We start from the raw sequence: 24,986 nt of genomic DNA, 5'->3' as shown, positions 1-24,986 counted from the left end.
GAATATCTAGAACTTCATTATCTAATTCATCCTTTGTAAATTTTTTTAAAGATGAAAGATGATTTTAGTTGCTATTTTTAGCAATCACAAAAAAGGCTTCTTTGATGGTTTGAGACCATTCTGTGGTAGGAGGTGAAAAGGGATGCAAAAATGGTATGTACAAAAACATCTTCAACATAAAAGATTTTTACGAAAAGCAATAAAAATAATCATTTCCCACACAGACACTAAGTCAGAAAATTTAAGCAAGGAGCAATCAAATACTGGCACGATAAATCATTTTGTTGGTCCCTGAAGAATGAAAGGCAAAATTAACATAGGAGAGATTTGAACTCAGGATATAAAAAGAGCTGGAACAAAGTCTTTTGTCCAATCTACTAATGATTCTGTCAACAACAATAGCAAGAACAACAATCATCTAAGCAAATACGATTCAACTTCATGCTATAATCCAAACGGTCCAGTCTTTGTTGTGGTGTGGTTAACTGAGTGCCTTAACCCTTTCGTTACCAAACCGTCCGAAAAAAATTTTGGTTAATGTGACCAAACCGCCCAAATCTCTTTAGTACATTCGTGAAAATACGTATTATACTTCGTAAAGAGTTCAACTACAATTTTGTACAACAATCGAAGTGTAATTTTAATTCCGTGAATTTTGGGAGATTTTTTTCCAAAATTTGTTCCTATTGTGTTTTCAAAATTTGTAATTCTGACAAAAAATGGATACGAATTTCATTATATCAAGCAGCGAGTCAGAATTCGAAGGATTTTCTACTGAAGACCTTCATAAATCTAACTCTATGACTGAAATAAAAAAGCATGTGGTATTTGATAATGAATCTGATGTTTCATTTTCCGAAAGTGAAAACAGTGAATCCGAGAGCTCCGACAGCGATAAAGAAAATGAATTGGCACCTGAATGGAGTGAAAATTTAAAAACTGTTTCTTTCGGTGATTTTTCTGAAGAAACTGGACCAAGCCACAGACTTTCCCAGAAGAGTAAAGCCTTAGACTATTTCTTTTTACTTTTTCGAATGAGCCTATTTGAAATCATTACGGCGGAAACGAACCGTTACGCTAAATGTAAACAAAACAAAAGAAAGGATAGTTAGTGGTTTCCCATAACCTTAAATGAAATTAAGACTATTTTGCCATAAATATTATTATGGGTATCAGAAAGTTACCCAGAATAACAAATTCTATCGTAAAATTTTGTTGTATACCCAATTGAATAACCCATTTTCTATAGCGATGTTTGAACAAAATTTTAATAATTTTATATTTTGTTGAATTTACCTGTATCTACCTGCAATTAGAGTCACTTTGTGACAAAAATTATAGTATAGAATTGGTTGAGAACATTTCATTAAATTATCTTCCAAAAATCACATTAATATATTGATAAATAAAAAAGTTATAGTTGTTTAATGAAACCAGACTAAATTTATGATTATGTTAGAAATTAATTGAAACACATAAGGGGTGTATTTTGGTCAGAAATATAGTAACGAAAGGGTTAATGACTGATAGCCTGCCAGCATAGTGATAGCTCCTGATATAACTTCTCATGTTGAACAGGTCAAAGGATAGAGGCCAGAACCTCTTCCCAGAGATAAAATGGGTTTGCATAGGACCAACAACCTATCAAGATAAAAAAAAGCTAAGTTACACAAACATCTATGACAATTCAAAACTAACAGAACCTGGGATGGTTCCCTGAAGGAATGACTTTGTTCAGGGAAACATATGACCTGGTGCAGCAAAATTTAATGGAAAGAAGCAGAAAAGACAGCATAGAATGAAGGACTATGGAGAAAAGTTGTCAATGGCCTATGATTTGCAAGGAGCAAATGGTTAAGTAAGTCATAGTATAATATACGTACACTATGAAAATACAAGGTTATTTTTTCCCATCACTGATCCACCACTAAATACTATCACCTCCTCAAAATTAAAATACAATAAACCCTTAATGGACAAATATGAAGGAAGGTTTGTCCATTAATGCCAAAAGTTAATTATATCGAAGGCAACCTAGATGCTATTTTCATAGCGTTTTTGATGTTAAAAAAGAGCTTCAAATCAAAATACATTACAACACAGCTGGAAATCTTGAAATTATGATAAAGAATATGTAATTTTTACTTCCCTCCTGACAGTGTAGACTAATAATCTTTTGCCAAGACCATAGTTGTAGTATAGCATTGAAGAAATCATTTTATCCAGTCAGTCAAATAATGTAAAAGGGTAAAGACTCCCTTCGGTCATGAATGACCATGGGACTACACCTAGTTACCCTCTGAGGCACAAGTCTGGGCAAGGTTGTTTGTAAAAGACTAGCAGTCACACATGCATACCAGCCTCCCCTCTCTACACCACCGATATTATCCAAGGCAAAAAGCAAAGGCTGATACAGCATGACACCAGTGATGTCGCAACTCATTACAGCTGAGCAAACTGGAGTAATGTGAAATAAAGTGTCTTGCTCAAGAACACAACGTACAGCCTGGTCTGGGAATCAAACTCACTACCTCATGATTGTGAGCCCAATGCTCAAACCACTGAGCAATGTGCCTTCACACAGTCAGTTAAATAGGCCACTGTTGAGCCAATAGGTTACTGTATATCATCAGTTAATGAAGCAGTATCAGTTAATCTTGCAAGACCTTGGATCCGCAACTGCAAAGTCACGGTTTTGTCATGTTGGCAGAACAGCATTTACTCTGATTATAGAAACTCACATATGAATGACAGTCATGCACATGTAGGCACTGTCTGCTAGTCTTGTCAGTGATGTAGCTAGAGTATATGCTACCCAGGCAGGGCTGGATTAAAACCCATAGAGGCCCTAAGTACTTACAAGATTTTGGTACCTCCGTATATATGTAAATCAAAATATAAATAATAATAAAACATAAAATAAATTAATAATAAATCTCTGAACGAGATGTAAACTAACTGCTCAACAACGTAAAGTATACTAGCCATCTCAATATGGCTAACCACTAAGAGTGGGTGTTACTGTAGCTTTTAGCCCCAGGAGATCATCGTCTCCAGCTGGCTTTAGGCACACTTTCTGTGCCCTTATGGTATTTGCAAAGGGAGGTCATCCCTCTCTCGTAAGACCTCCCTTTGCAAATACCATAAGAGCACAGAAAGTGTGCCTAAAACCAGCTGGAGACGATGATCTCCTGGGGCTAAAAGCTACAGTAACACCCAGCCTTAGTGGTTAGCCATATTGAGATGGCTAGTATACTTTACATAAAATAAATTGTTTTTTGAACTGAAACAAAACTAACAGTAAGAAGAAAAATAAAGTTTATTCTTGTATACTTCCACTTTATATTTGAAAAGTTTTCTCCTACATTTTTTTTATTGTAAAATCTTTGATAAAATCCTCACTAGGACACTATGAACACTTCAAAATTATATTTCCAATGCCAGCGACGCCTTGACTGGCTTCCGTGCTGGCGGCACGTTAAAAGCACCAACCGATCATGGCCATTGCCAGACTCCCCTGGCACCTGTGCCAGTGGCACGTAAAAAGCACCCACTACACTCGCGGAGTGGTTGGCGTTAGGAAGGGCATCCAGCTATAGAAACACTGCCAGATCAGACTGGAGCCTGGTGCAGCCCCTGGCTTCCCAGACCCCAGTCAAACCGTCCAACCTGTGCTAGCACGGAAAACGGACGTTAAACGATGATGATGACTTCAAATATTATTTTAGCAAGTTTAAAGTGATTTCTTTTGTGCTGTAAATCATTTACCATTTCTGAGGTACCCCTCTGCTTCCCTTGATGCCGAAGCACATGCTTATTTTGCTTAATAGTGAATCTAACACAGTACCCAGACAGCTCTTGAGATTGCCAATACCTGTTATCAACATTAGAAACACTTTTATTTCAATACAACCTATACAGGCTTAAAACATAAATCCAAAAGTGCCATGCTCATAAAAGTGTTTTCTAGAGTGGACTGCCTATCCTACTCTCTTAGCTATGCTACTGAGTTGTTTTGGTGCTGTTCTCCCATCAAATTTGCCTTTCTTTATCAGCAAACCCCATCTTCTCCTCTTGTCATTTTAAACTTGTCTAATCCCAGTCTCTAGTGAGAGCAATCCTTAGCAATGTACCCACACTTTTCAGTGTTCATGTTAAGTGCTATATATGTAGTGACATGTATATCACTTAATGTTAACGCACATTTTCAATCACATGGAACCTATGTTACTTCCCCCATCTCCATTTCCTCCACCCAGCCCACAAATATGGCTTCTGATCCTAGTAGAGTGGTCAGGGGTCTTATACTGATATTCTCTCTTCCTAATAACAAAAACAAATGAAAATTACAGAGATGTACTTGCATAAAAAAATATATATATGTTCTTTCTCGAGCCATGCTATGGTCATAAGGGCCGGTTCCCCGGTTTCAGCGGTGTAGAAATTCCCCACCTGGACGAGACGCCGGTCTGTCGCAGGATTACTCATTTTTGCCAGCTGAGTGGACTGGAGCAACATGAAAATGAAGTGTTTTGCTCAAGAACACAATGCATTGCTTGGTCCAGGAATCGAAACCACAATGTTACGATCATGAATTCAACACCCTAACCACCAAGCCATGCGCCTCCACAAAAACAAATGTTCCTTCTTGAGCCATGCCAGGCTCATAAGGGCTGGTTTCCCGGTTTCAGTGGTGTACAAATTCCCCACCTGGACGGAATGCTGGTCCATCGCAGGATTACTCACTTTTGCCAGCTGAGGGGACTGGAGCAACGTGAAATGAAGTGTTTTGCTCAAGAACACAGCACGTTGCACGGTCTAGGAATCAAAACCACAATCTTACGATTGTGATGCTAGCACCCTAACCACTAATCCACGCGCCTCCACAGTACTTGCATAGCAAGTGACCTGATCTGAGATTGTGTGCTGGAACAAAAACAATTGCAGCATGGAAAGTGTTTATAAGCCATTTAAGAAACACACAAAAAACGCTAGATCCACTTCAACATTTAAATTTAATTTGCCAAAATATTTTTGCCACTTTGAGACCGCGACCTAGCACGAAACAAATGAAAAGAAAACAAAAAATTGAACCCCTAGCTACCATCACAACTTCTGTCCTTAACAACAGTAATAATATGGAGCAATAAAAAGTAGGCATGACCGCGTAGTAATGTAATTTTGCCTAGCTGCCAGATGGTCTCTGGTTCAGTCCCACTGCCTGACATTTTGGGCAAGTGTTTGTGAGTGATGTTGGTAGATATAGCGTCATTATGTGGAAAACTGTGTGTGCGTCTGTATGTTATAATTCTACTTAGCCAAAGCAGGATCAGTAACCAGTTGTTAATTAAGGAACAGTATTGTTAAGTTTCAGCAGTAATGTATTGTGATTTCATTGACATCTTCAGCTTCATATATAGACATTGATCTGTAAACACAATGGAATATGCTGCCAATGTGTGCATTAACTGTGATGTGCTTAGCCATCTGTATTTAAATTATTCCTTTATTTTTTTTAATAAAGTAAATAGCTTAAGGTTTACATGATCTGAGCAGAATTTGACAGCTTGTAAATGTAGGAGCAGACATCTGTCTCACACATTGCTGTGAGTGTATCTATTAAAATGTATATCCTTTTATGTCTCCAAGAGAATGTGGATCTCTTTCTGTGTGTGTATGTATGTGTGTGTGTGTGTGTGTGTGTGTGTGTGTGTGTATCTTTGCTAATATTCATGTATTTGTGCATGTGCATAACTGTGAAAAGATGTAAATATGTAGGTGTGGTAAGAAGCTTACTTCTCAATCACATGGTCTTAGGTTCAGTCTCACTGTATGGCACCTTGGGCAAGTGTCTTCTACTACAGCCTTGGGCTGAGCAAAGCCTTGTTAGTGGATTTGGAAACTGAAAGAAGCCCATTGTATACATATATATAAATATCTATGTGTGTGTGTGTCTTTGTTTGTCTCCCCACCACCTGTTGACGATCAGTGTCAGTGTGTTTATGAACCTAGCAGTTCATCAAGAGAGTCTGACAGAATAAGTACCAGGCTTTTACAAAAACGTCCCTGGGTCAATTTGTTTGACTAAAACTCTTCAAGGCGGTGCCCAGCATGGCTGCAGTAAAAGAAATAAATGTGCCTATGTGAGTATCTATATGTGTAACAATATATTTAAATGTTTTTTTTTCAATCAAGAAACAATGATGAAGCTAAAAGATGTCAAACTGGCATTCATCTCTAGGTGTGCAAATTCCTTATAACCAAAACAATTGTAAGCTAATTAATATGATTGTGTAATCTTTGCCATTCTTTTATTAATTGTTATTACATTGTACTTTTCTTTAGGTTCATATATGCATGTATGTGTGTGTGATCCTTCTCTTCTTCATCATCATCACCAATTTAACTTCCACTTTTCCATGTCGGCATGGGTCAGGCAAAATCCATTAAAGCAGATTTTCTATGGCTGTCTACCAAATCTACTCACAAGGCCTTGGTTGGCCCAAAGCTATAGTAAAGGACATTTAACCCAAGGTGCCACACAGTAGGACTGAACTTATAGCCACATGGATGGGGGATGAAGTTCTGAACCACACAGCTGAGTTCTTAACCAAACAAACAGCCACACCACACATGCAGCACTGACACAGTTAAGAGCTTCACTCACCCTGTCCATCATGCTTTCAGTTTAGTCATGTATACAGGCATACATGTGTGTGTGTGTGTGTGTGTGTGTGTGTGTCTTTGTGTTTATGTCTTGTAACTTAGTGGTATGATAAGTAGAAACTGTTAAATTAAGTGCTAAACTTTTAAATAATAGCAACGTGAAATGAAGTGTTTTTCACGTGGCACAATCGGTTAGCGCGCCGTACTTATAGACAGTACCTTCGCCGTGCAAGTCATGGATGAGGAATGCGGAGGTTGTGAGTTCGTACCTCACCCGGGGCACTGACATTTTAGGTTAGCGTTAGGAAGGGCATCCAGCTATAGAAACACTGCCAAATCAGACTAGAGCCTGGTGCAGCCCCTGGCTTCCCAGACCCCAGTCGAACCGTCCAACCCGTGCTAGCGCGGAAAATGGATGCTAAACGATGATGATGATGATGAAAGTATTAAAGCTGATATGATTGACAAAAATAATCTTCAAGGTAATGCCTCTCAATGGTCACAGTCTAATGAGTGAGACCAGTAAAAGAGTACGGACAGCAAAAACAAGATAGCCTCTAAAATATCACTCAACTTGCTAGAAATAGCAACCAAATCTTCAAATGTCAGTCATGAGAACAATGTACCTAGGATAGTCAATGGGACAGTCATGGCTGGACTATTTTATCAGCATTGACCAAGAGCTAAACAACAATAATAATGGCAATAGTATTAAGTTTAGCAAATGAGGAAACTGCTACACTGTTGCTTGACCTTTGAAAAATAGCAGTCAAATTTCCCTCAGATTACACTCAACTATCATAGGAAAAAAGAAAGAACAACAAAGGACACATTAGATAATATAGATATTTTTTTTTTATTTATGCACCCTTTTCAAGCCTAGCTAGGCTCAGGGGCCCGGTTTCCCGGGTTCTGTGGCATATGTGTTCCCTCCAGCTGGTTGGGATGCCAGTCTCTTACAGCATTACTCAAGAAACCGGAAGAAAGAGTGAGAGAAAGTTGGGGGCGAAAGAGTACAACAGGGGTCACCACTACCCCCTGCTGGAGCCTCGTGGATCTTTAGGTGTTTTCGCTCAATAAACACACACAACGCCCGATCTGGGAATCAAAACCACGATCCTCCGACCGCGAGTCAGCTGCCCTAACCACTGGGCCATTGCGCCTCCACTATATAGATTTATACATCCCTAAAATGTATGTATATATCATGGATAGAATGCCTTAGGCTTGCCGGATCAAAGATTTACCAACTGTAACAAAAAAGTAGTAACAGTGATGACAACAACAGTGACCAGAGCAATAACATCAGTAATGTTAGTTACATCATCATCATCATTTAACATCTGCTTTCCATGATGGTATGGGTTGGATGATTTGATATGGAGCTGGCTAGGAGGGAGCTGTCCAAAGTCCAACTGTCTGTTGTGACACGTTTCTACAGCTGGATGTCCTTCCTAATGCCAACCACTTAACAGAGTGTGCTGGGTGTTTTCTATGTGTTACTGGCACAGGCGCATTAATGCAGCACAGGCACAAGTGTTTTTTAAGTGGCACTGGCCCCCAAAAGGACAAGCCTGTATGTATGGGAGACAGCTATTTTTTACCTAGCTTAGGCACAGGAGTGGCTTTGTGGTAAGTAGCTTGCTTACCAACCACATGGTTCTGGGTTCATTCCCACTGTGTGGCACTTTGGGCAAGTGTCTTGTACTATAGCCTCAGGCCGACCAAAGCCTTGTGAGTGGATTTAGTAGATGGAAACTGAAAGAAGGCCGTCGTATATATGTATATATATATATATATATATATATATATATATATATATATATATATGTATGTGTGTGTATATATTTGTGTGTCTGTGTTTGTCCCCCCAACATCGCTTGACAACCAATGCTGGTGTGTTTACGTCCCCGTAACTTAGCGGTTGGGCAAAAGAGACTGATAGAATAAGTGCTAGGCTTACAAAGAATAAGTCCTGGGGTCGATTTGCTCGACTAAAGGCGGTGCTCCAGCAAGGCCACAGTCAAATGACTGAAACAAGTAAAAGAGTAAGTACAGAAAATTGCCACATCTCCCAGTCCCTTGTCATTTCCTCAGTGAGGCCCAGCATCCTAAGATCCTTTCTCACTGCATTGTCCCACATCTTCCTGGGTGTACCCCCTCCACAAGTACCCTCCACAATTAGAGCTCAACAGTGTAAAACAACAGTTTCTTGACTAGCTAATAATAGCAGCCAAATCTCTCTAAAATTACACTCCCCTGTCTTATAAAAGGACAGAACATATTCAGTATTGTAGTCCTACGAACTGTTAAAAAGACAGGATGGTCACAGTTGAAATGCCTTTGACCATAAGTCTAATCCCAGATCTGTACTGACTGAGCAACAATAACTGCAAAAATAAGAGCAACAACAACAAAACTATATAACAGCAACGGCAAAAGAATATATTGTTTGTGGCAGGGGTGGCAAAAATAATGACAATAACAATAACAGCTCTATAACTCTTTTGAATAAATATGGTCAGAATGCTCAGTCAGATCATATTTCTGAAAGAACTCATATCTCATTGATTAAAACAAAATTGCAGTAATTCACACACATAGCAAGCATTCTTCAAAAAATATTCCTTCTCCATTCTATTATTATATAGTAAACTATTATTATATATTATTATATTATATAGCATTCTATTATTATATAGTAAACTATAATTATATAGCATTTCATTCATCTTTCTGTTCTGAGTTCAAATTCCACCAAGGTTGACTTTGCCTTTCATCCTTTCAGGGTTGATGAAATAAGCACCTAGTTACATATTGTGGTTGATACAATCAACTAGCCCCCTCCCCACAAAATTTCAGGCCTTGTGCCTTTAGTAGAAAAGATTATTATATAAGGCAGCAAACTGGACAAAATGCTTAGCACTATTTTGGTACTCTCCACAATTAAGTTCTAAGTTCAAATTCTATTGAAGTTGGCTGTCTTTTTCCCTTTCGAGGTTAATGAAATAAGTACTAGTCAAGTACTATGGTTGATGTAATTGACTAACACTCTCCCCAAATTTCAGGCCTCGTGCCTATGGCGGAAAGGATTATTATCATTATTATTAAATCATTATTAAACAATGAAAGAAGTCATGCAATAAATCTCTGGAGCAAATTTTTATTTTACTAGATTTTACTGAGGGTAAAATAAAAATGTGAGGGAAGGAGTAATTTTGCCAAATAAGGTCTTTAGAAGATTATTCACCCGGGGGTAGAAAAAATCAGGTTTGTTTTGGACATTTAATATATTTTGCAAACATTTGTTTAATCATAATTTAATATAACTTCCTCTAGACAAAAAAAAAAATGATAACAGATGCTAACAGCAAATATGGTAGCATTTGTATACACCATCAAAGAAAAACAAAGATTTTTATTAAAAAATAAAAGAGCAAATAAAAGAACATAAATGATAGCAACAGAACATTGTGAACTCTTTAACAAATGAAAAACTAAAAAAAGATTTAATAATATTAATAACTACTGCAACAATGGCAGCCTTGCTGGTGCTGTAAGCCAGAATGAAGTTTTAGATGAGTCAGCTACTAGAGAGAATGTGAGAGAGGTATGTCTCAAAAGACAGTGTCAAGGATTTTATAACAGAAAGAATAAGGAGGAGTGTGATGTACCTGCTTACTTTTTTTTTTCTTTTCTAAAAACAGAACCAGTTTTCATATGCTACCAAAGGAGCAGATTATATAGAAATATTTGCTTGTCTTTGAAACCTAAGATGAGATGAGAGACAGAATTGGTGCACCTTACACCTGCCTGCTGGCTGGTGCCTCAGCCAGAGATATTGATGTGGTTGTTGACTCTTGGCTCATCATCACTTTTGTAGTACAATATAGACTGATGGGGAACATTGAGGCAATAGGCAATACACAAGTGGTTAGGTGGAGTCTGTGTATGCATGTTCTGGTGACAATCAAAGGTTATACATTCCAGAGGAATAAATTGTGGGAGCATGAACCCCAGCTGCTAGAGATATGGGATTAAGAGCCTCTTGCAAGCTTTCTGCCCAGAAGAGTTGGAAGGGCAGAGGCTGATGGTAATGGACAGACAACAACATATGCAAGAACAGCAGTGAACCTCAGAAACTGATGTTTCTAGAGCCTTGCTCAGGACAACTTGGAGAATAGCAGAAGAAATAATCTCATCCTTGACATTAAGTAATCACAACCTGAGAAAATAAGGTATCTCTCTTCTCAGTATACAGAGTACACAACCTATAGCAACTTTACATTGTCAAGATTATGAAAAGAAAGTGAAGAAAGGAGCAAGATAATAAACAACCAAGAACAAACATTTGAAAGAAGGTTAACAAAAAGGAAAATGAATATGTTTTTCTATAAAACATGACAGAGGGCTAGTAGACCTCAACAGGAAGAATCACCATCCAATTCTAATTTACATACAATTGATGATTCTTTGAGTAACCAAAGAATCTTGTTAAATAACTAGAAGACGGAAATAATATGATGATAAAGGATGAGATAGGAAGTAACTGTATGGTTAAGATTAACTCTTTTGATACCAGCCCAGTCGCAGCTGGCCGAAAATTTTTTTTTTTTTGCTCAAATGACAAATCCAGCTGTAGCCAGCCAAGCAAACCCATTGTTATTTGAATATGAATTTCAGCACAAATCTCATTAGTACATTCGTGAAAACACGTGATTTCACTTTGTAAATAATCGAGTTATAGAATCCTACATTGTTTGATGTGATATCTAAACTGTGAATTTTGGGAGATTTTCTTCCACATTTTTTCTTCGGGGATTATTTTCAACGTTTAAAATGGATAGGAGATTCATGTTATCAAGCAGTGATTCTGAATTTGAGGACTTTTCAACAGAAGATATGGAGAAATCGAGCAAAAGAATGAGTGAACAATAAATGCACGTGGTGTATGAAAATGAATTGGATATTTCTGTATTTGAATCTGAAAGCAGCGATTCTTAAGAAATTGAAAGTGGCGATAGCAACAGCGAGGACAATTTTACACTTGAATGGAGTATGAAGTTAAAAATAATTTTATCAACTATTTTTCTGAGGACACTGGATTTACTCATAGTCTTTCTCAGGAAGCGAAACTATTAGACATTTTTTTCTTATTTTTTCCAGTAAGCTTGTTTGAAGCAATCACTGTGGAAACAGACCGTTATGCAGAATGTAAACAAACTGGGAAAAAAGATAGCTTGTGATTTCCCACAAGCATAGAAGAAATACAGGCATTTTGGCCATAAATATTATGGGTATAAGAGAATTACAAATTACTGGAGCAATCAGGTACCTTTTGGAGATCAGTATATTTCCAGTATTATGCCAAGGACACGATTTGCGAAATTAAACCAGTATTTACATATGAGAGACACTTGCAGTACTCCAGTAAGTGGAGAACTAAACTGTTATCCCTTATTTAAAATAGGACCCTTCATCAACTGCATTCAAAATGCATATAAAACACTCTACAACCCTGATAAATACCTATCCGTCGATGAGGGCATGGTAGGGTATGAAGGAAGGCTACACTTCCGACAATATATGCCAGGAAAGCTCACGAAGTGGGGGGATCAAAGTTTGGAAAATGTGTGAAGCAAATACTGGGTACTGCTGTGGGTTTAGTTTTTATACTGGGAAAAGAGGCAATAATGTTAGTTAGCATGGCCTAGAGTACAATGTGGTCTGGAATTTATCACTTCCATACTATAACTAGGGCCATATAATATTTTTTGACCGATTTTTTTAGTTCGGTCAAACTTGCAGTGGATTTAGAAGCTGTGGCAACATATATGTGTGCTACAGCAATTGCTAATAGAAAAGGGCTGCCGTTAGACATAAAATAAAAAAATTTTTAAAAAAGAGGTGAAATAATCCAATGGCAGAGATAAGGGGCAGATAAATTTTCTATCTACCGGTGCACAACCGTGTGTAGATGAAAATGGCATCCCGTTTGTGAACCTTGGTTATAACAGGTACATGGGTGGTGTAGATCAGCTGAACCAAATGATGAGTTTATTATCCAGTTGGTAGACCGGGTAAAAAATGGTGGTGATACCTGGTTTGGTATATAGTAAACATGAACATTGTAAATGCATTTATATTATTTACCAAATGAGGGGCTTCAAGCAGTGCAACCATATACAGTTCCAAGCAGATGTAGTAACGTATTTGAGGGTAAGTTATTCCTACAAAAAAATAACTGTAGGAAGGAAAAGCAAAACCTGCCAGAGAGATATCCATTTGAGTTCAGCTGATCTCCATAATTTTTTTAAAAATTGAGAGTTACAAAAGGCAGTGCTGTGAATGTCTATGTCAGTGCTTTTCAACTTTTTCCCGGAGCAGAACCCCAAGGAAACATTCCACTGGCTCGAGGAACCCCTGTGCAATAATTTAATAGTCTTATGCACACATATCTGCACAGGAGAATTAAAAATTACTGTCGATTTTAGCATTTTTGTAACTTCTTGCGGAACCCCTGGAATGTACTGGCGGAACCCTGGTTGAAAACCACTGGTCTACATCAACAAAGAAAAACTCCTAGAGGACGGACTGTTGAAACTTCTTTTCAATGTGCATTCTGCAAGGTTGCAGTATGTAGAGTTGGATGTTTTACAAGTTTCCATAACAGAAATATTGTGTGAATATTGTATATATTTATGATTAGATTGCATGAATATTTTCCAAATTCATCTTGGTTTTACTTTTTATTCACCTGTAATTTTAATTTGCTTGTAAGGTGAGTGACAAGTTTTGATTTAATTTCTTCTATTGTAAATCTTTATTATATATGTTCTTATGTTTTCATTTATGTGTGTAAATTTATTTAGTTAATGCATTTAATTTTCTAGTTTTCTTCAAAAACAAATTTCAGTATTTCATTTATCTGTTCTTATGAGCATTAAATTCAACTGATAATCTAGTGATGTGCACAATTCTTCTATATCAAAATTTTGTTGCATACCTCAATTAAATATTAGCTGATAACTCATTTTCTATGGTGATGTTTAAACAAAATTTAAATATTTTTATATTTTGCTGAGTTTACCTGTAATTAGAGTCGCTTTGAGACAAAAGTTAGGCAATAGAATTGATTAAGAACCTTTTCTTCAATTGTGTTCCAAAAGTCACATTGATATGTTGATAAGTAAGAAAGTTACAGTTGTTTAATGAAACTAGTCTAAATTCATGATCATTTTATAATTTAATTGAAACTCATAAAGGGTGTGTTTTGGTTAGAAATATAGTAATGAAAGGGTTAATGGCTTGTGAGTGAATTTGGTAGGCTGAAATTGTGCAGAAACTCATGTATATATATATATATATATATATATATATATATATACACACACACACATAATATGGTAAATGATCTCACATCACAAGGTGTACTTAAAGACGAGGTGCAAGGCAGAATTACATAACAGTTTTAATGCTACATAATACAGATTGCATGCATTTTTAAAAAAAAATGTTAAAAACCAAACAATGTCCCCATGTATTTGAGAGAGAGAGAGAGAGAGAGAACAAAATACAACATAAGCATTTAGGGGTGTGGTAATGAAAGCTAGATGTACACTGTCTGGTAATTTCCCATAGCAAGCCCACATTATATATGACATAATTGCACCCCAAAGATTAGAAATCCTTTTCAAATTACAAAAATATTTTGTCCTTGATCAGTTACTGGCACACTGAAAAGCTTGTCAAACCCACAATAAAAATTAAATGTTCACATATTTAAGACAGTACTGTTGTTGTTATACATACTACAAATTAAAAAAATGCTAAATCTCACCCAAAAACCTATTTCTTTATTACCCACAAGGGGCTAAACATAGAGGGGACAAACAAGGACAGACATAGGTATTAAGTCGATTACATCGACCCCAGTGCGTAACTGGTGCTTAATTTATCGACCCCGAAAGGATGAAAGGCAAAGTTGACCTCGGCGGAATTTGAACTCACAACGTAACGACAGGCGAAATACCGCTAAGCATTTCGCCCGGCGCGCTAACGTTTCTGCCAGCTCGCCGCCTTTTCTCACCCAAAAACCATTTAAATGATTACCAAAAATTCAACCACCAACATTCCACAACTTCTGTAACATATATATGTATAATGTTCTTCTTTGCTTCTGCTCCCTTAAAATAATAATTTACATGTTATCTCCATTCAAGTCTGCCTACTGAACAAACCTGTCTCCCCTCCTTTTATCATCCTCACTGAGCATTTTCACAACAGTTTCCTACAACAAAACTACTTTCATAAACATTCCTCTCCAATGACCTTTCTACCTATGATTCTCTACCAGTGATTGACTTATAGGTGTTCAAACTAACCATCAAACTCAACAGGCGGTGGTAAATTGACAGTGCTGCTAGAGTACAAGATAAAATGCCTTGTGCTATATGTTCAGGTTCTTGGCACTGTGAGTTCAAATCCAGTAAGTTCAGCTTTATCTTTCATAATTTCAAGGTCTCAAAAATAAGCAACCATTCAGAGGAGGTTGAATTGCAGAGTTTCAAGAGCATTGGGTAAGATGCCTTGCTGTATTTATTTCAGATCTTTGTGTTCTGAATTCTTGGGTGGTAGGCTCAGTTTCCAGTTTCAGGATAAATGCCTTGATTCCTCACACCAGTTTTGGGGGCCATGAAAAAATAAAAAGGTCCCAAGTACTATTCCCTCCCTCCTTGACTAAACATTAAAAAAAGATAATAATGAAAATAATAATTACACTGCCAGGGAAGACCTACAAAAGTCATCAAGAATATTACTCTTTCTTCTTTGAGTAATAAATAAAAAAAAATATTCAATTGGTAGAGTGCATTTCCCAGCATGCATCATATTAGGAAATATAGACAGTGACTATTATTACCCTGTTACAGGGATCCTCACGCAATACAGCATCTCAATCTGCTGTGTACAGCAGGCATGGGCAACCTTTATCAAGAAGTGGGGGAACATGAGACATGGCTTGTTATCAGGTGGGTTGCACTACTAAAAACAATTTCATGTAATTTGTCATGGGTGTACCATTCAGAAAGTCCTATAGGCCACATGCAGCCTATAGGTGTAACTCTTTAGCATTTAAACCGGCCATATCCGGCCCAAAATATTCTCCCTTTTTATGTTCAAACAGGCAGCTCCAACCTATCACACCTACCCTTCATTGCCATTCTAAAACTATACTATTTTATCATCAACATTTCAAAGCTACAAAATAATGCATGATTAACAAAAAACAATGCAAATGAAAAAGCATTGAATTTAACAGAATACGAATGCTAAAAGGTTAACCCTTTAGTGTTTAAACCGGCCATATCTGGCCCAAATATTCGATATGTTTTATATTCAAACTGGCTAGATCTGGCCTCTCACACCTAACCTACATTGACATTCTAAAAATAAACAATCACATTATTGAGATCTCAAAGCTACAAGATAATGCATGATTAATTCAAAACAATGTGAATAAATAAGTATTACATTTAACAGAGTAATCTGAACACTAAAGGGTTAAAGGTATATACAGCCAATATACAGTATCACTACATTTGATAATTTATATATTTTTGTCAATTTCTGGTACTAACCATCAACTGTAATTAAACCCATGCTAAAAACCTGAAGCTAGAGGAAAAACAAATTGTGTCATTGTTCTATAATTAGAACTAGGTTAGTTCTGACAGAGAAGGCCTGTGATAGGTGCATGATTGATGATATAATTATGATGTTACACATGTCATGTCACAACAAATGAAACACATACCTACTTTAACATTTCTGAATACCTAGATATACATGGCTGCATACAGATACCTATACAAACACACACTCCATATGCACACAAAACATTTCCTCTCATGCATGTATACATTTCTACATACCCATAAACAAAATATTCATTTTTCACTTTCTCTTTCTCTCTCTCACACACTTACACAAACAAATGCAGAAATACTTCCCACAAAAACATACACACACACATAGTCCCTTTATCTTTCATGCATCAACACAGACACACGTGCTTATACAGCTATTGTCACATGCATGAAAACATAAAGCCGCACACAAAAACAGCTCAATCAACACACATTTTCCGCCTTTGTCCATCTTTCTCTTCCTCACACAAACACACAACTGCAAACAGACACATGATCTCTACCTTTCTCTATCACACACATTCTCTCGCCCCTCCATATGCAGCCAAACACCATCACACCCATAAGAACCCCCCCCCACCACCACCACCACCACCACCACCATCACACACATGAGGTAGTGGAGGAACTTCTATGTGATCACTAAACCTACTAGAAATAGTAGCCAAATATCCCTGACATTGTGACTTACTGGCTTGAACAAAGAAAGGATACATTGAATAATGCAGTCAGAAACACATTCCTAAAAAAGGCAAAATGGCCATTGCTGGAATGCCTTCATAGATCTGGTCAATCTCGGTATAAATAACATCCCAAACACATTCATTCTCTCTTTTTTTCACTATCAAACCCATACAAACCACTTACATAAAATAAAATAAAAAGTACATAACTTGATCTCGCTTTTTTTTTCCCTTTCCCATCCGACATCGAAGTCCCATGTAAACCCTTACAGTGCCATACTTACATGACATTTTCCTACAGTTACAATTGTAAGGAACAAAGGGGTCAGCTTGTTTCCAGAGTTTAGAATAATCCAGCAACTCTTATCAGCAATAAGGAACACAGTTAGGGAAGAGTATAATTATTTCTGAAACGCTTCTTGGCTTCTGTCAAATCTGAAATAGAAAGAAACTGTAAGTAAACAATGTGTGTGCATGCATGCACATGTGTGTATATCATATATATATATATATATATATATCAAAATATAAAATAATGAAGGTGGTTAGATGCAATATAAAACTAAAAAGGAAAAATTCAACTGTCACTAATAGTGACACACACACACATATATATACATAAAAAGTTTCTCATCTAAAATGGATACAATTAGTACCATTCCCAAAGGAATTACTTGAAAATTGTGGAAATCATTTTCTACATGAAACCATTGGTAGCATAGTTAATCCACATGCAAAGAATATTTATCCACCAAGTGTAGTGTTGCGCCTTCATTCTCACTGTTCAATACTAGCATACACACACACACACGTATACATATATACACATATGCACAAATACATATAAACACACACACACACACACACACACTTATTCCTTTTTACAAGAAAAAGGTTGATAATGATTTTGAATTTTCAGTTTGCTGATTGTTAATCAGAATGTCTGGAAACTTTTTACTTGTAATAATAAACATGTACCATATTAAAAGTATAAACAGTGCATCAACCAACAGCTTGGCAGTAGTTTGGCATGCTAAGACCCACAACATAAAGTACCTTAATCAAAAGCAAATAAAAGCTGGCCATCAGGAAGTGGATCTAACTGTATAATGCTGCTTCAAGAAATCTTGTCTAATTCATACCAGTATGGATAAAGCTAACATAAAAATGATGATGATGGTGATGATGATGATTGTTTGTTTTAACACAGAAGTAGTTCAGCCCACTGCCTATCACAGTCAGTCAAGCAAAGCTAGTTCCAAGATACATCTACATATGGGTTTGTAATAATGGTTATCACACAAACACAAACTGAAATATAACTCTATCGGTTTCAAAACTTAACTGTATATGTGTAGGAAAGAGATGAGGGGGGAACGAGAGAGAGAGAGAGAAAGAGACAGAAACATGTGCATATGCATGTAAAAGACTGAGCACAAACATGTGTATGCATGTGTAGATAGATATATGCACACACAGATATATATATATATATATATATACAAATATGAGAGAGAATCCACTATGTGGACGCTCTTACGCTAGAGATAGATCCGCAAGGGTCTCAACCACTAAGAATTGTTCTCAAGAAAAATTTAGCACACTATGAACGTAAGCGAGCAGGACAAATGAAAAATAACAAAAATATAGATTAACCCCATACAATTGTTTCACTGTTAATAAATTATGCAATTTTACTTACATAATTAATCCTCAGATCATCAGTGAGGTACGTCATAAAATATAATTTGTCAAACTGCACGCTAGATATTAACATGAGGTCAAAAATATGAGCAGTTCGGCCTATTATATTCACAACACACACACAGGCATGTCTGTGGTTAGAAGCTTGCTTCCAAACCCTATGGTTTCATGTTCTGCCCCACTGTGAGTGGATTTGGTAGGTGAAAACTGAAAGAAACCTGTTGTGTATTCGTGTATGCTTGCATCCCTGTGTGTGTGTGTTACTGTTTCCTTGCCTTGACACTACATGATGTCTGGTCATGGGGAAATAGTACCTTGCCAAGAAACAGGTGTGGGTTGGATCTGCCTCAACAAAATTCCATCTGACTAGGCAAGTATGGAAAAATGAACATTAAACCAATGATCATCATTATTTTATATATATATATATATATTGTTATATTTCGGAATGGTCATATTGCCAGTTTAGCCAATAAATTTTGCACAACAAATATTTAAACGTATATATATATATGTTTTATTTCTATTCCTGAGTGCCATACTAATACATTGCTTGTTTGTACTCCACCTGCCTTCGTCTTTTGTTTATTTTCGTAAACCTGCTCATTATACATATATATATAGTGTCTTTATTCTGTCTCTGTTTATCTCCTCATATTCCTTTCTGTTAAAGAGCATAGGCTCGAAATGTAAAAGACTTTTACACTTTCCCAAGCATCAAACTAATACACCTGCTTGTTGTTCATATACCAACTTTTGATTAACCAAAGAATGATTAATTATATTTAGATTAGTTATTAAAGGAGCACTTCACCAATCCAAGGCATGTATATCAAAATAACCCTCACAGAGTGAAATAACAATAATTTTAATTGAGGAAAAGATAAATCAAACTAATGTTATGTATGTTTTGGTAACCAAATTACATACTAAGTTGCACAATTTATGTAATAAATTTACAGTTCATTCACTTCCTCAGGCTATAATTTGATTCACAATCAAATTATGAAATAAACTTGCAACTGTAGATTTTCACTGTTTTACAGATGTGTCCAACAGAAAATACTTGCATCATGTTAAATTTATATTTGTATATATTTTACAACCAATATATTACTGGGTGCAGAAGTGGCTCTGTGGTTAAGAAGTTTGCTTCCCAATCACATGGTTTCATGTGTGTAGCTCCTTGGGCAAATGTCTGCTACTATAGCTCTGGGCTGATCAAAGACTTGTGAGTAGATTTCGTAGTCAGAGAGTGAGGGGGGGGGGAGAGACAGACAGAGGTGGGAGCTAAGAAGAGCTTAATATTGTTATGGGCATACAGAAATCACGGCTAGAATTGAAATATTATAAAGCAAGCCACTAAACACAGAGGAAAGGAAACCCAGTTTGAAACTGGGCAGGTTCGTGCAGCAGTTCTTGTGGTCAAGCGGTAAGGTTATGAGTTCAATCCCCTTTAAAGGCAGCATTTACATAACAGCCGAAGGACAGCTAGGAGTCCCTGCCTAGGTGGGCCTATCTCCTTATGAGTGTCAGTAGCAAACAGACTAAAACACTGAAGATTTCTCCAGCTGTCTGCTCAGCCAGTTGCAAGTTTCCACTTATTGTGTGTGTGTGTGTGTGTGTGTGTGTGAGAGAGAGTGAGAGAAGGAAGAAAGTGTGTGTATTTGTGTTTCCTTGACCCTTTCAGATTGTTGTGTCATTTGTTTTTAAAATTTTGTGAAAACATGTCAGGCCATGGGAAAATGTTACCTTGCCTGGAAACAGGAAGGACATTCAGCTGTACAAATATCTGCCTCAGTAAACTCCATGTGCCCCATGTATGCAAGTAAAAGCGGATATTAAAATGATGGTGATTGTGAAAGTAGACAGACAGAGAGAGAGATAGCCAAAGCCAATGGTTTAGTTTGTGATACTCTGAGTTTCTTACTTGTCTCTGTCCATTTGTTATCTGTATTCTTGTATCTGTTTGTTATACGAATGAATGCATACAAGCGAGAAACTTGTAGTTACTATGAGTTGAATCATTAGCTTTTGAATGAATGAATACACTCAACTATTAGATCTGTATTTGCATGTACATACATGTGTTTAGCTGTCTTTGTATGTAAATGTGGCTTGCATCTGTGTGACTGTGTAATCCCAAGAAGCAATAAAACTGTTTGCATAATAATAGCAATGCCCTCCTCCAGCAACACCACAAACAAGAAAGAAAGAGAAAAGAGACAGTAAGAGACCTACAGCAACGTTTTTCCCTGTGTGATTTAATAATAAAAAGTCTCAAAAGTAATGTATTGAAAAGCAAAAATTTCAAAAGACTTGGAGGCAGAAATTATAAACAGAACTTTAAAATATAATCAAAGTCAAATAAAACTAAAAAGAAAAAAAGACTACTTTTTATTGATATAGTTTGAGTAGTTGTTTTTGTTTTAATTTTTTTTGCTTTTTTTTTATATTGATAATCTTTGATCAATAGCAGATTATACAATCCAAGAAAGAAAAACCTGTTCTTCCTGCTTATCGAGTTTTCTTTTAATTTATAACAGATTAAACACCATTTGTATTATATATGTATGTGTGTGTGTGTGTGTATACATGTACATATATATAGATAGATAGATATATGTATGTATATATATATATATATATATATATATATATATATATATATACATGTATAAATATACATATATAGATATATATATGTATATACATGTATATATATACATATATAGATATATATATGTATGTATATATATATACATGTATATATATACATATTTAGATATATATATGTATATATATACATGTATATATATACATATTTAGATATATATATGTATATATATAATATACATGTATATATATATACATATATAGATATATATGTATATATATATATACATGTATATATATACATATTTAGATATATATATGTATATATATATACATGTATATATATACATATTTAGATATATATATTATATATATATACATGTATATATATACATATTTAGATATATATATATGTATATATATATACATGTATATATATACATATTTAGATATATATATATGTATATATATATATACTATATATATATATATACATATTTAGATATATATATATGTATATATATATATACATATATATATATATACATATTTAGATATATATATATGTTATATATATACATGTATATATATACATATTTAGATATATATATGTATATATATATACATGTATATATATATATACATATGTATATATATACATATATATATACATATACATATATATATATACATATATATATATATACATATACATATATATATATACATATATAATATATACATATATATATATATACATATACATATATATATACATATACATATATATATATACATATATATATACATATATATATATTATATATATATATATATATATATATGTATATAACATGTATATATATACTATATATATATATATATATATATATAATATATATATACATGTATATATATATACATGTGTATATATATACATATATAGATAGATATATATGTATATATATATATAATATATATATATATGTATATGTATATATATATGTATATATATGTGTGTGTGTGTGTGTGTGTGTGTGTATGTATGTATATGTACACACACACACATGCACACGTATGTACTCTGATAGCAAGTATGTTATATGTATGTTTACAACATGGTATAAAACTTAGTAATGGATTAATTCACATCAGGACTGACCTTACTTGTTTTTTCTTTATATCCCAGTTATGGTGAAAACATCAACATTACATTTTTGGCTACTTTTTCCAGCTTGCATGGGTCAGTTGAGAGTATATGGGGGGCAGAGGTCGCTATGTTAAGATGCCCTCCTTGTTGCCAACCCTTACTTCTTTCAAAATGAGGTAGTCTATCAAACAACAAGCAAACCAGACGTATCTATATGCAAAACTGAAACCAAAAGCCACTGTATAAATAATAATGAGTCTGTTTTGTTTACAAAGATTGTGTAACATGTCAAGACATGTCAAAAGTCCAGAGATGCTTTAACAGTGGATTGCAAGGAAGCAGCATCGTTAATAAGGCCACAGTTTACAAACCAGTGAGTGAAAATTGAATTCATTCACACAAACACATAGACACACAAACCCAGGAAGACATGGAATGAAGTGATGAGAAAGGGTCTTTGGATGCTGGGCCTCACTGAGGAAATGACATGGGACCAAGAGATGTGGTGATTTGCTGTACTTGATAAGGCATGTCAAGCTAAGTAAAATCGCTGTCTTCCACACATACAGGCTTGTCCTTTCAGGGGCCAGCACCACTTAAAAAGAACTTGTGCCAGTGTTGCATTGACATGTAAAAAGCACCCAGCACTCTGTTAAGTGGTGAGCATTAGGAAGGACATCCAGCCATAGAAACCATGCCACAACAGACAGTTGGACTTTGGACAGCTCCCTACCAGCCAGCTGCATGTCAAACTATCCAATCCATGCTAGCATGGAGAGCAGATATCAAACAATGATAATGATGACAGAAATAGAGATTCAAAAGAATGAAACAGAGCTCACAGTAAACTCTGTCTGTTGCACTGCTATCAAGGAAAGCAGTGGTTAAGGATAAGGTTTACCTTCATCATCATTCTGAACTTTGATGTACACTTGCCATATGTTCTGATGGAGTAATTTGTTCATTATGTTTCAACAAAATTCTATTTATATACGTACATCTATATGTATATTTATGTGCACTGGTTAATTTAACTGGACACAGATTATGAAACAGCTGTCAATAAATGGAATAAGCATTTCTTCTCTCCTCTTATTTTGTGTATGTGTGTGTGTATACATATACACCTACATGTGTACATACACATTTATTGACACACATACATGATGGTGGTCTACGTGTTAGATGAACATGACCATCTCTGACAGGAGTATCAGTTATGCCCATGCAAGAGTTTTAAGTCAAGTGCAGCTTGCACAACACCACAGCAAGTCTCACTAGCAATACCAAGAAGCCCAGAGACAAGCGAAGTACAAGATATTCAGCTCAATAGATCAGCAGGTTATATATGAGTTAGCCTTCTCCTAGAGTGATGCCTTCACAAAGATCAGGGGTCCCTCATTCTCAGTGGGCTTACTGCACCCTCAGACACTAACCTGAGTATTTCTATACACATACATACACTTACAGAAATTATGAAGTATGGTTATAAATTTTAGGATATGGTCTGTCATATCACCTTCACAGAAATGGATAAATCTTAAGAATTTAAAACTACTTTTTCTTCTGAGCCTACTCAGCATTTAAGCTAAAATAAAGTAATTGACAATTTGAAAAACTATAGCCCAAGTATAATCATGATACAAAGATACTATGCATGTGCATGCATGCATGTATGCATGGGTCCATGAGTACACACAACACTAGAAGCTCTTAAGAAGTGTGGGGTGGAATTTTTCTCTGTGAATGTGTTTGTGTATATTTTCTTTGATTATCTATCTAAATCAGCCTTCACTACCACCATTACAGCCTCCACTATCTATCATCAATACCAATACAACAACCAGCAATATCAAAACCAATACAACTGGCCACCATTTTCAACTCACTAACTCCTTAGTAACCATCAGTAGGCAACAATAACATGAAAAAGATAAGCAGCTGAATCTAAAATAAATACAATCATGAGATAATGTGAAACCCTATTGTATTTTAGAAGTTGATTGAAATCATTTTCATCTTAGGTCAATTAGGATTGATTTGAGACTAAATAATATGTTAAACAAGGAAAATATTACACTTCCACCACTAACAATACCACCCACCACTTGCACCAACTCTCCAGCTTTTGAACAACAATAACAATGTCAGCAATATCTGTAGCAACATATGTTGTATGTTAACACAACAGGACAGGGGTGCATATACATGTGTGTAATTAGATTGTGGAGATTTTATGACCAAATCAGGAGTGCAACAAGCCAAGTACCTATGAATCTGGTAACCGTTCAACTAACTGTAATCATGCTGTACTTCCTTCCACCTCACTCCCCCTTTCATCTTCTCATTTCCAATCTTGGATCTATAGGAATAAGACAATGTTTTATGCTCACACAAAACAGCTCTTTGTGCTACTTTGTTGTGGATAATTGTTAATTGACACTGCTGTTGGATTTACCT

The 24,986-nt window shown here is 35.6% G+C and overlaps 1 protein-coding gene across 3 annotated transcripts in view; it reads right to left on the bottom strand.

Moving 5' to 3' along the window:
• The window catches only part of LOC115212038, a 198,650-nt gene that overhangs the window by 30,963 nt on the left and 142,701 nt on the right, over positions 1-24,986 (bottom strand). For all 3 annotated transcript variants that reach the window (XM_029780840.2, XM_029780841.2, XM_036503411.1), the window contains exon 2: positions 17,341-17,491. In XM_029780840.2, the coding sequence (XP_029636700.1) occupies positions 17,341-17,347 (7 nt within the window). In that variant the 5' untranslated portion in view covers positions 17,348-17,491. The remainder of the gene's footprint in view (positions 1-17,340; positions 17,492-24,986) is intronic.

Source organism: Octopus sinensis, linkage group LG5 (assembly GCF_006345805.1).
Source record: "Octopus sinensis linkage group LG5, ASM634580v1, whole genome shotgun sequence".
In the NCBI taxonomy this organism is placed as follows: domain Eukaryota; kingdom Metazoa; phylum Mollusca; class Cephalopoda; order Octopoda; family Octopodidae; genus Octopus; species Octopus sinensis.
Note: the sequence above shows the minus strand (reverse complement) of the source record. Positions and strands in the feature narration are given on the sequence as shown.